Here is a 12,245-nt window from a genome sequence, read left to right as displayed (position 1 = left end):
TCAATGGTTCATGTCATTGGGACTTTTGGAATATTATTTGCAATTTTACTTTAGATTTTATTATTGTTTTTTTATACATAATTCTACATGATTTGCAAATTATCTTATATATACTCGATCTTAATATTTGATTTCTTGATATAATTTTTTGTAGATCTCTAGACCATTATTGTTTTAATAGGAACGATAACTACACTTGATTTTTTCAAAGAAAAAATATTGAAAACTCGGAAGCTAATGAACAAGAAACTATTTATAAAGATGAAAATCCGAGTTCCCAAAATTGTCATTTGAAATATCCAAGAATAGAAATTAAAAAGGATATTGACATGCCCTTTGAGCAAGATGTTGGATTACGACCCAAATTTGGGATTATCCAATTGAACAACGTGATGAAGTTCGACGGACATATATAATCATTGGTCTATATCAACCGAGATTTTTGGAATATCCAAAAAGTGAGCCTCTTTCCCATCAATGTCGCTTCTAACCTTCATGGTTTGAATTATTCAAATCGTGGTTAGAATATTCTCTAAGCAAAAATGCCGTATTTTGTCAACCATGCTTTCTTTTTAACAAACCATATGGACATTCTTCACAAAATGCAACGGTTTTCATAATTTAAAAAAATTTAAAGATGAAAAAAGATGTGCTTTTCTAAATCATATAGGTAGAGAACCAAACTCACCGTATAAAGTTTGCCAAAAGAGCTTGCGAAGAATTGATGAAATAATCTAAACGTATTCAAAATGTGCTTCATAGACATACATCACAACAAAAGACAAACAATCGTTTACACTTTAAAGCTAGGGACAGAGCCATGTGCAGGCCCACAATGGCCATGGCTCACAACATTTTTAAACTTATATAAAAGTCCATTACTAAGTTATTACAAAAGTTAAAATATTGTAAACTTTAGGGGCCAAAATAATTTTTTTTTAAAAAAAATAGTGTTGCCTTGTGGGCCACAAAATCCTCATGATGGCCCGCGCCACGCCACCTCCTACTAGCAACAACTCATGTTGTCTCTTTCTCTTTCTGTTTTTGTTTCTCTCTCTTCTTTCAATCGCTCTCTCTCAGAGTCTCAGTCGCTTTCTTTTTTCAATCTCTTTTTCTCTCAATCTCTCTTTCTCCCTTTTTCTAGCTCGCTGCTCGCCTTCGAGCTCAGCCCTACGCCTCTCCGACCGCCCTCTGCCTCCTCTCCACTTCTTTGATTCTTGTTGACTACATCGGCTTTTAGCTTGTTGCCTTTTCTTTGCTCACCGCTGTCATTGCTTTCAACAGGTGGTACACTATCGTCGACTCATCTCTCTTCTTTTACTCGCTCGTCGTAGTCATTGATTCTAGCAATCGGTAGTCGGCGACTGCAAGCTCTTCGTATGACTAGCCAAGGTCAAATATACCTTCAGGCCCTCCTCTCTATATTTTTATTACTATTACTGTTGTCGTGTTGTAGACTAATAGTGTTGTGAACTTATGGCTTACAACTTACAATTTACATTATTGTCATTGTTGACTAAATTATTTGTTATTAGTAGAATAATTATTATTTGCAACTTACTTTTAAGAGTTTATTGTTGTTTTTTTACATAATTCTACATGATTTAGAAATTATCTTATATAAACTCGATATTAATACTTGATTTCTTCACATAATTTGCTGTAGATATCTAGGCCATTATTGTTTTAATGGGAACGACAACTACACTCAATTCTTTTTTAAAAAAAAAAATATTGAAAACTTGAAAGCCGATGAACAAGAAGCTATTTATAAAGATTTGCAAAGTTGTCATTTGAAATCTTCAAGAATAGAAGTTAGAGAGACTAATGAAATGCCCTTTGAACGTGATCCTGGATTACGACTCCAAATTTGGGATTATCCCGTTGAACAACGTGATGAAGTTCGACGGGCATATACAATCAATGGTCCATGTCACTTGAGACTTTTGGAATGTCCAAAAAGTAGGCCTCTTTCTCATCAACGTCGCTTCTAACCTCCATGATTTGAATCATTCAAATCGTGGTTACAATATTCTCCAACCAAAGATGCTGTATTTTGTCTATCATACTTTCTTTTTCACAAACTACATGGGCAATTTTCACAAAATCTCTCCACCGTTAACAGTTTTTATAATTGAAAAAAGTTAAAGATGGAAAAAGATGTACTTTTCTAAATTAGATAGGTAGAGAACCAAACTCACCTTATAAAGTTGTCGAAAAAGTTTGCGAAGAATTTATAAAATAATTTCAACATATTCAAATTGTGCTTCATAGTCATATATCACAACAAAAGGCACAATCGTTTACGCCTAAAAGCATCAATAATTGTAGTTAGATATTTTTCTTTTCAAGGATGTGCTATGAGAGGTTAGGACGAAAGTAAAGAATCTATTGATCGGGGTAATTTTCTGGAAATGTTGGAAGTGTTCTCTTTTTTCTTAATAAAGATATTGCAAAAGTTATTTTAGAAAAGGCTCCGCAAAATGCTTCTTATACTTCGCGAATATGCAAAAAGAAAATTTGAAAGTTCTAGCAAAAAAAGTAAGAAGAAAAATTCGAGATGAAATTGGCGACTCAAAATTTTCTATAATGGTTGATGAAGCACGTGATAAGAATCAAAATAGGAGCAGTTAGCTATTGTTTTTAGATTTGTTGACGTATAAGGTTTTGTTCAGTAAAGATTTTTTTGGTCTTGTTCACATCTCGGATGGTAAAGCATTAACTATGAAAAATGCAATTTATTTCATTCTTTCTCATTATAGTGTTGATGTTCAAAATATTCGACGCCAAGGTTATAACGGGGAAGGGATGTAAAATGGGTCGGGCTGCCCACAGAATGGCTACGGGCCGGGCCTAGGCACGACACGGGTATTGTAGAACCTGTGTCGAGCTGGGTGACTCGGCATCAAGGGCCGTGGTGGGCTAGAACCTGTGTCGAGTCAGTCCGACTCGGCATCATGGGCCGTGCTGGGCCATTACTACTTAGCTCGTCGGATCGGCACGACATGGTTCGTTATTGGCCTGGGCCGTGCGAGGCTGATAGTTCGGCCGACAGCTTGGCCCAGCACGACATGGCCTGCATAGGACATGCCTGCTGAGCCAGCATAGCCCGGCCCTGTCCTAGGGAGTCTTTGGGGAGTTGGGGACCAGGTAACACCTTGGGATTTGGGGAGCTAATTAGCTCTCCAACTCCTAAGGGAGATAAAAAGAAAGGCCTAAGGCCCTAGGCCCTAGACCCTTCTAAAGAGATAGGTCCATCCCCCATAAGGTTTCCTGACCTTTCAGAAAAAAGAGTTTTTTTTTTTTAATTTCAATATAAATCTTTTAAAATTATTTCAAATTTTCATTACTTTATAAATATTTTAATAAATTTTTTTAGCTAACAGATTAGCGAAAATCGAAAGGAGAACTAATTTATTTTTTATTTTTTAATATTGTTATATATTTTTTAAAAAAATTTAAAAAATTAACTGGTCGGCATGGAGCCCGGCCCGGCCTGACAAGGCACGTGCCATCCGGGCCGGAGGGCCGTGCTGGGCCAAGCATCCATGAAATCTGGCCCGGCACGACCCAACCCAAGTTTTATTCAAGCAGGCCCGGGCCGAACCCTAGCCCGATTAGGCCCAGGTGAATATGGGCGGTGCCAACCTTGCATAACCCACATTACACCCCTTTGACGGGGTGAGTAATATGGGAGGTGAATGGAATGATGAATTGAAAACATTAATTTCTAATGATTGTCCTTATGCTTACTGTATCTATTGTTTAGCCCATCGTCTCTAATTGGCTTTGGTTGCGGTATCTAAAGATGTTCTTGAGGTATATGAATTTTACTCAAAATTAAGTACTATTGTCAACATTCTTGGATCATCTACCAAGGGAAATGATGAACTGAAAAAATTTTATAGTTTGAAATTGCCAAAATCAATGAAAACAATAAGGCTGAGACAGGAACCAGACTCAATCAAGTTGGCACTTCGCAAAGAGCCGGTGATACTTGTTGAGTTCACACTTCAGATCAATTACAAGTTTGCTAAGAATATTTAAGGCAACATGCACAATTTTAGAGAATATTATTGATGAAGGATCCAATGCATTTCAATGTGGTGAAGCACATTTAGCTCATAAGGCAATGACATCTTTTGAATTTGTGTTTATCTTGCATCTCATGAAAGTAATAACAGAGGTGACCTACATTCTTTATCAACATTTGCAATGTAAATCTCAAGATATTATTAATGCTATGCATCATGTAACATTTACAAAATCACTTACTCAAAAGCTTAGAGATGAAAGATGGGTTCCTTTTTTGACAAAGTAAAGTTATTTACGAACTAGGGCATATAAGTTCCAGTTATGTCTGCTCCTTATGTGGGAAGAGGAGGTCGTGCTGGCCTTCAATGAGACCACATTACACTTGAGCATCACTATCGAGTTGATATTTTTAATGGTGCAAAAGATTGCCAATTGCGAGAACTGAATACAAGATTTGGTGACAATATGATAGAATTACTTACTCTAAGCGGTACTTTGGATCCTAAAGATGGTTGCAAATCTTTTAATATTTTGATGATATTTGTAATAGTGCAACAAGGTATTATCCTCAAGATTTTACCGAGTTAGAGAAATAATTGTTAAGAATAGAGCTTCGTCATTATGAATTTAAAATTTCGCGGCAATCCAATTTGCAAAAATTGACAACAATTTCTCAGTTATGTCAATGGTCGGTGGCAACAAGAAAGTAAGAAATTATCCCCTTCTCTATCGATTAGTTAAACTTGTACTGATTCTTCCACTTTCAACTGCAACTACCAAACGGACATTTTCCGCTATGAACACTATCAAAACCGATCTCCAGAATAAGATGGATGATGACTTTGTCACTCATTGTTTGATTGTGTATATTGAAAGAGAAATTACCGAGAAGTTTACTATTGATCCAATCATTGATGAATTTCGTGACCTGAAGGAGTGTCGGGCACTATTCTAACTTTTGAATGGCAAGCACAATTTTTTGTATTTTCTTTTACATTTTTGTACATCAAATTTTTATTATATATAGTTTGCTTTATTAATGTTTTTTAAAGCTCAATATATTTTGTCTAATACTTTTGTAATATAAGTATAAAATATACATATTTTTGGTTATTATGATGTTTGTAATTCTATTTTATTAAATAGTGTAAGGCATAAGCTATAAACTACTTTATAAATCTTAGAGATATTAAACCAGTCTAAAATACTAATTTTTTAGGATATATAATTTAATAGAACTAAATTTGTGCCAATGCGTGCCAATGTGCCAGTGTTTTCTACTAGAACGGGCGGGTCGCGCCGATATTGGCCGTGCAATATAGTTAAAGACGAGAATGGAAGAATATTTGATGATTGTTATTGCCAGACTAAAATTCTCACACTGGAAAGAAAGGTACAAAACTGGTGTTCAGGATTGCTAACTCCATATAAATATATAGTTCATTAACAGCATCCCTGCATATGTCCGTCAATACGCGCGCGGCATACGAAGTTATTCAGGCGAATTGCTGATAAAAGCTGGGAAGATCAAATAGTGCTTATAAATATCGAAGACTTGATCGGATCAAACGGAATTGCCCGCGTCGCACATACCCAGGAGGCGGCACAGTTCACTTGCTCTGACGTTGTCGAGCCCTGTCAGGATGAGATTGACATAATTGCGGATTTTGTCCTTGCACTGCCATTTCAGAAGAGGAGAAATAGAGCAATCTCAGTTTGTGTGATATATATATATATATATATATATAGTGAAAAAGCCGCGCGTCTTTAGCCAGATGATCAACCATAAATTCGGTTATCTGAAAAATGCTTACCGTGCGTTCCTCCTCCTCTGCTTCTTCGCATAATGCGAGAACAGTCTTCATTACTTTTATCTAATGCGAAATGAAAGAGGAAGAACAAATGAGCAGGAAGAAAAGTGGGAAAGGGGAAGTAAAAGAACAATGGACAGTGCAGTCGACCGGATCATTTGTTATTTGTTTGATCGGTGGCAAACCATCTGATTTATTATTACTACCTTAATCTTTGGTTTCCTTAATGCAGCAGCAATATTCTTTACCCCTTTTCGGCAATCCAAGCACGTTTGATCCTCCCTCTGCAAATATGCGAAAGTTTATTCAACCACATTGAAGAGTTACAAAATCACCTACTAAAAACCGAACATGTAGGGCGTTCGATCATCGCATGCCTCCGGTTATGCTTCAAAATCAAGATAACTGCAACATGTTAGCATGATCACTCGGAATGAAGGGGCGGCTTTACATGAAGGGTGCAGCACTTTAATGTTTGTTAGCGGTAATTAGCTAGCGGTCGACATGATGCAAGCTCTACTTACCCTGGGCGACATGGTGGGCAATACAAGTAGCTGATCATTATTAGTCGGAAGCGCATATTTGCTGTCCGTGCATAATCCCGTCCTGCCGCAAAGAGTTTCTTTGTGGAACAAGTTCGCCAAAGATACTCTGGCTTCATCTACGAAAGCTCTGGACTCCGCCAAACACTGTACGATATAATACGGTAATCTTTCATTAAGATAAAGAGAAATGCAAAAGGCAGAGGGTTTTAACGAACTCTGCGTGTACCTTGGCTTTAAAATTAGGCGGCAAAGAGCTGCACCCTTCACTTATCAGTATGTCAACCTCTTCAAACAGGTTTACATCGTTCAGTTCCTTTTCAGCTCTTCTTGAAGACTCCAAACATGAGTTGCAGATTGAGCTGGACACCGCGGCTTGTGCCGGAATGATCTTGTTTCCTGTTGAAAAGACGCGCATGTACACAGAAGCACCGCAAAAAGAACTACAGGTGTTATTAGACCACCGAAAAATCGGTTGTATAATTTATTGCATTTTCACCAAAGATGTGATTAATTAAGATTAACAATTGACATCATGTAGCAACATTATTTGAACCAATTTTTCTCCTACGAAATTTCTGGCTGGCATCCTGGCGTACATATATGTCAAAGAAATTCTGCATCACATTAATGCTATGTGAAAATGGTGTGACAAGAATTTGATCCTGTATATGAACGTTCAGTTTTATGTAACTTTCACGACTAATTGCTAATGCTTGCCCATAAAGAAAGCCTGAATTAATTTGTATCCTACGAAAAAGAGAAAAAAAAAATGGAATAAGAAGAGAAAAACCAGGTGAGTTAGTACGCAAACACGAATTTAAACGCGCGTATAATTCACAAACAAACAATAGTTTAAACTGCATCCATCTTACGAATGCTTTTATTGTTTATTTGAAGAAATCCTAATAAATATGTTAAAGGGAGTAACCAAAGAAGGCACCCCATGAATTCCACTAAAAAACTCAATTACCTTGTTCCCCAGCTGGGACTGGCTTTACTCCATGGCACGCACCCAGATGCGATAGTGTAACAAGGAGAGCAATAATGGATACCAGGACTTTTCCCATCTTTCACCTTTTACTACGAACAAATAATAAAAGAATTTACAGATTTTTTTTTAAAAAAAAAAGACAGAAAAAAATGAACTGGGAGAGATCTAATTATATTAATTACCTATATATGCTTGCTCATTTTTCTTTTTTTTTAAAAAAATAAGACAACTTCTAAATCATTTTCTCGCGCGGGTGTCATATTAATATGAGAAATGCTAAGTCTACAAACTAGCATTGCTCTATTAATTTTGACAGTTCAGTTCAGTTCTAACTGCAGATGCTCTATATACATATTTATGACAGACAAAGATTTTGAACTCAGCAGGAATTAACCAATGGATATCTTTCTGGCTATATAGCTTGACTTGTAACCCAGTCATATATATGTATACGCATATCAGGTTATATATAGAGCTGAGAACCTAGCGGCTACGAATTGATTCACATAATAATCGTTCAAATTACCAATGGGGCCCTAAATCAGATGAATTTTGTTGTTGTTGTTGTTGTTGTTCATATGTAGTTCAGATCCATGCATGATCTGCCGCTGCAGCTGCAGACCACAGGGCTCGTCATGAGAAGGGGAGGACGCTAACTGTAACATAGTTCTAATTAAAATTTAAACCCAGTTGGAAGCTAGGGGAACGCGCATATCATTATTAATCTACTGCAAAATCGAAGAGCTAGCAGGTGAGGGTGTTACCATATTATATATATATATATCGGCATATATACCTTCTTATGTAAAAAAGTTGGTCGATCAGGTGCTGCAGAGCGATGAACGGAACGAATGGCTCCTGATCGATTGGTGTTTTGTTTGCATGAGGAGAGAATGGAGGTATTTATATATGCGTAGAACACGTATGCTCTATCGGCTTCCACCGCCGCTACGACGACATGATCACAATGAACGTGCTCTACGCTCGTTTTTCTCATTTTGGGTTTCAATATTCCGGTCGCTGAATGCTTTTCAGGTGTGTGCCTCTCCTATGTGGCAGAATCGATTTGGCTAGTGCAAACTCAAGAAAGAGAAAGACAGGACATTGGATACCAAATAATATATATTATTTTGGAGCACAAACTAAGTAATGATGAATTGCATGGGATCCTATAATTAATTAATTAATATATATATATCCCTACGAGTACGTTGGTAATTTGAATTGCACTGTACTGTTGGTATTTATTTAAAAATATGCTTTATAAATTTTATTAAAGGCCCAACGACCTTCCGGGTGGTTCAAAATCAAATGGGCTTTACCTAAGAGCTTGTGCATTAGTTGCTATCTATGAGCTTAGTTCCATATAGAAGACTCATGTTATGTAGTAGTGCCTAATTTTCTTTACCATCTCTGTGCTACTTATATGAAAATGGAAATGGTGCAACGCACTAAACACGCTCGCACAGCACGAGCATGAGTTGGGCTGCGCCGGTCCCACGTAGTCTTGGCTTACCCAGTTCCGCTTGCCTACACTTAACCTTATCTAGATATGGTCCAATGGCTAACCTGAGAGTGATCAAAATTATAACACTACTCCAATAGTCCCACATCAGATGGAAAAATAATAATCTGCAGCAGTAGTCCCTATTGGCCAGACGATGTGGTAAGCTTTTCTATATAGGAGTGGAGGGTGCAGCCTGCAGGTGGGTGCAGGCAATCTTTATCTTCAAGCTCATTGCTCTATTAATTGCTGGATCTCTTCTCCTTCTTTACAATGCTCTATTTTCTAGATCTCTTCTCCTTCTTTACAATGCTCTATTTTCTAGATCCCTTCTCCTTCTTTACATTATTATGTTTGCTAGATTTTTTCTGTAACTTGGAGACGTGTTGACAATCTTCGTGCTCATTGATCTATTTGTTGGATCTCTTCTCCTTCTTTACATTGCTCTATTTGTTGCATCTCTTCTCTAGATTGGAGATGTGCTGATGATCTTCGAGCTCATTGCAATTTGAAAATAATTTTTGTGATTTAAAATTTAAATTTTTTTTTAGATACTCCCTATGATAATTCTGTCAGATCGTTGGCGCTAACCATTAATTCTAAAAGATCGAGTTGTTAGAAGTACGCAACCAATGCACTTAAAGCGTACAGATACAGTGCTCACGGGTCTCGATTGTGACTCGGCCCAACTAGCCTCACGCCACTTCGAACATGACTTGGCCCATCCAGCCTCACGCCATTTCGAATATGACTCGGCCCAACATGACCTCCCGCCACAGTGCAGGATGCTGGCCTATTTAAGCCAACAAATTCCGCTAATTTAATGCTGCCACCATAGAGATATCACAAGGAAAAAAAAGTTGCTATGCAATAATTAGTTCTTTACTCTGCAATAATTGAACGCAGCTATTGTAAATTTTTTTTAATTAAAAATATAACGACATAAATAATTAATAATAGAAATTAAAATTGTAAAATATTTAGTAATATGGCTATTTAAAATTTATTTACATATAACAATATCGACAATAATATATTAGCTCAAACAACAAACCCCAAATGGATAATATAAAAATCACAAAGATACTAAATTTATAAAAAAAAAACGTACTAAATTTATAAATTTATAAATTTATAAAAAAAACATAAAAGAAAACATACTAAATTTGGATGGATAGTGAAAACAAATTTAATTGTTAGAGATTTATTAAATAATCTAGTATCATAATAAAATAATAAAACAAATAATAAAATATCCTCGAAACTAATAGCATAAAGATTAAGTAAGATTGAGAAAAAAAAAGTATGGACATAATGTCACGCCCTGAGGCCCTTTTGGAAAAGTCCTTTATCAAACAGTACTGTTTAAAATCAGAGTTGCGAAAAAGTTTTCTTTTTTTTGTGTGTGTTTAAAACTAGCCTTGCCCATGGGATGCACAGACTGGCCACAAATATAGAGTTTTCTCTGTCCACGCCGACAGAGTTCTCCCTATATGTGCATCGCGTACCAACCATGTAAATCATACGTCCACAACTTACAACTTAAATACACCACAGCCCACAAACATACAACCAGTGCATGTATTCATATAACTAGCCATTCTTAAGAGAGATGCATATATGCTCTAAACACTCCTTGGATGCAGTATGATGCAATTCGCAATACATCAAACATTCCATTATTTGAAAGTGTTTTCCATCCGAAACTTTAGTTCGAAATTCTTAGTATGCTGTTTCGAAAGCTATTTCAAAACCTTTTCCCACACGGAAATATATCCTTTAAAAACTAACTACCACAAGGAGTAGAAAACTATTTGTCATAAAACTACGGAAAAACCACAATTCTATGAAGCCATAAAAACCATGTCGTGTCATATATAACCAAAACCATTACAATAATTCATGCCATAACCATAATCATAATCCAAGCATAACAAAAGGGATAATCATCTAACTGAACCCCCATCATTCAAGTACTAATTAAACATAAGGTAAGAAATATAAACCACAGAAAGAGGACAGCTAATGCGATCTATCTATGCCGAAAGCCTCACGTCGCATCGTGCCCTACCTCCCCACCCGCATCACTTGTGGAAATAGTGAATTGAGAAACCAATTGGAGGTTTTCTAGTGGGTATGACAGAGCCGCGAAGGACAGCCATGTTCACTCGGAAAGAAATAGTGGATATATATATATATATCTGGTGGGTATGATAGAGCCGCGAAGGACAGCCATGTTCACTCGGAAAGAAATAGTGGATATATATATATATATCTGGTGGGTATGATAGAGCCGCGAAGGACAGCCATGTTCACTCGGAAAGAAATAGTGGATATATATATATATATCTGGTGGGTATGATAGAGCCGCGAAGGACAGCCATGTTCACTCGGAAAGAAATAGTGGATATATATATATATATCTGGTGGGTATGATAGAGCCGCGAAGGACAGCCATGTTCACTCGGAAAGAAATAGTGGATATATATATATATATCTGGTGGGTATGATAGAGCCGCGAAGGACAGCCATGTTCACTCGGAAAGAAATAGTGGATATATATATATATATCTGGTGGGTATGATAGAGCCGCGAAGGACAGCCATGTTCACTCGGAAAGAAATAGTGGATATATATATATATATCTGGTGGGTATGATAGAGCCGCGAAGGACAGCCATGTTCACTCGGAAAGAAATAGTGGATATATATATATATATCTGGTGGGTATGATAGAGCCGCGAAGGACAGCCATGTTCACTCGGAAAGAAATAGTGGATATATATATATATATCTGGTGGGTATGATAGAGCCGCGAAGGACAGCCATGTTCACTCGGAAAGAAATAGTGGATATATATATATATATCTGGTGGGTATGATAGAGCCGCGAAGGACAGCCATGTTCACTCGGAAAGAAATAGTGGATATATATATATATATCTGGTGGGTATGATAGAGCCGCGAAGGACAGCCATGTTCACTCGGAAAGAAATAGTGGATATATATATATATATCTGGTGGGTATGATAGAGCCGCGAAGGACAGCCATGTTCACTCGGAAANAGAAATAGGCTGGAATACTATCAATAGCACAAAGCTATTGGTGTTATTGATTTTTTAGCCCTTGGATGAGAAATGTGCGGTTAGGATGATGTGGACCTCCTAGGGTTGAGTGGGTGGTTGGTTGAATAGCATAATCTAACGGGTAAAAGTAATTAAAGGGTTAAATCTAACGGTGGAAAACTCGATAGCATTAAATCTTTGGTGCTATCGATAGTACCCCAGCCGGACTCTCTCTCTCTCTCTCTCTCTCTCTCTCTCTATATATATATATATATATATATATATATATAACTAG

The 12,245-nt window shown here is 36.9% G+C and overlaps 1 protein-coding gene across 3 annotated transcripts; it reads right to left on the bottom strand.

The window, feature by feature from the left end:
- LOC109725003 lies at nt 5,370-8,787 on the bottom strand. Of its 3 annotated transcripts, none has more exons than XM_020254039.1 (8): nt 8,179-8,787; nt 7,909-8,038; nt 7,362-7,471; nt 6,618-6,787; nt 6,371-6,535; nt 6,053-6,130; nt 5,850-5,909; nt 5,370-5,713 (listed from the first exon to the last, which is right to left on the bottom strand). In XM_020254039.1, exons 3-8 carry the CDS (start codon nt 7,456-7,458, stop codon nt 5,600-5,602), a joined length of 684 nt encoding a protein of 227 aa, XP_020109628.1. In that variant the 5' UTR covers nt 7,459-7,471; nt 7,909-8,038; nt 8,179-8,787; the 3' UTR covers nt 5,370-5,599. The 3 variants fall into 3 exon arrangements, with proteins under 3 accessions (XP_020109628.1, XP_020109629.1, XP_020109627.1); XM_020254040.1 differs by having other exon boundaries at nt 7,909-7,996; XM_020254038.1 differs by lacking the exon at nt 7,909-8,038 and having other exon boundaries at nt 8,179-8,770.

This window comes from Ananas comosus, linkage group 19, assembly GCF_001540865.1.
Source record: "Ananas comosus cultivar F153 linkage group 19, ASM154086v1, whole genome shotgun sequence".
Classification (NCBI taxonomy): Eukaryota; Viridiplantae; Streptophyta; class Magnoliopsida; order Poales; family Bromeliaceae; genus Ananas; species Ananas comosus.
The sequence above is the reverse complement of the archived record's forward strand: the minus strand, read 5'-3'. Positions and strand labels throughout refer to the sequence as shown.

Excerpts from the sequence above, each read along its gene's own strand:
- LOC109725003 (XM_020254039.1), bottom strand. The coding sequence starts at position 7,458 with ATGGGAAAAGTCCTGGTATCCATTATTGCTCTCCTTGTTACACTATCG. Across the intron at positions 6,131-6,370 it reads TGCCCACCATGTCGCCCAGG|AGGGAGGATCAAACGTGCTT; the intron begins GTAAGTAGAGCT and ends GCATATTTGCAG. Across the intron at positions 5,910-6,052 it reads TAAGGAAACCAAAGATTAAG|ATAAAAGTAATGAAGACTGT; the intron begins GTAGTAATAATA and ends ATTTCGCATTAG.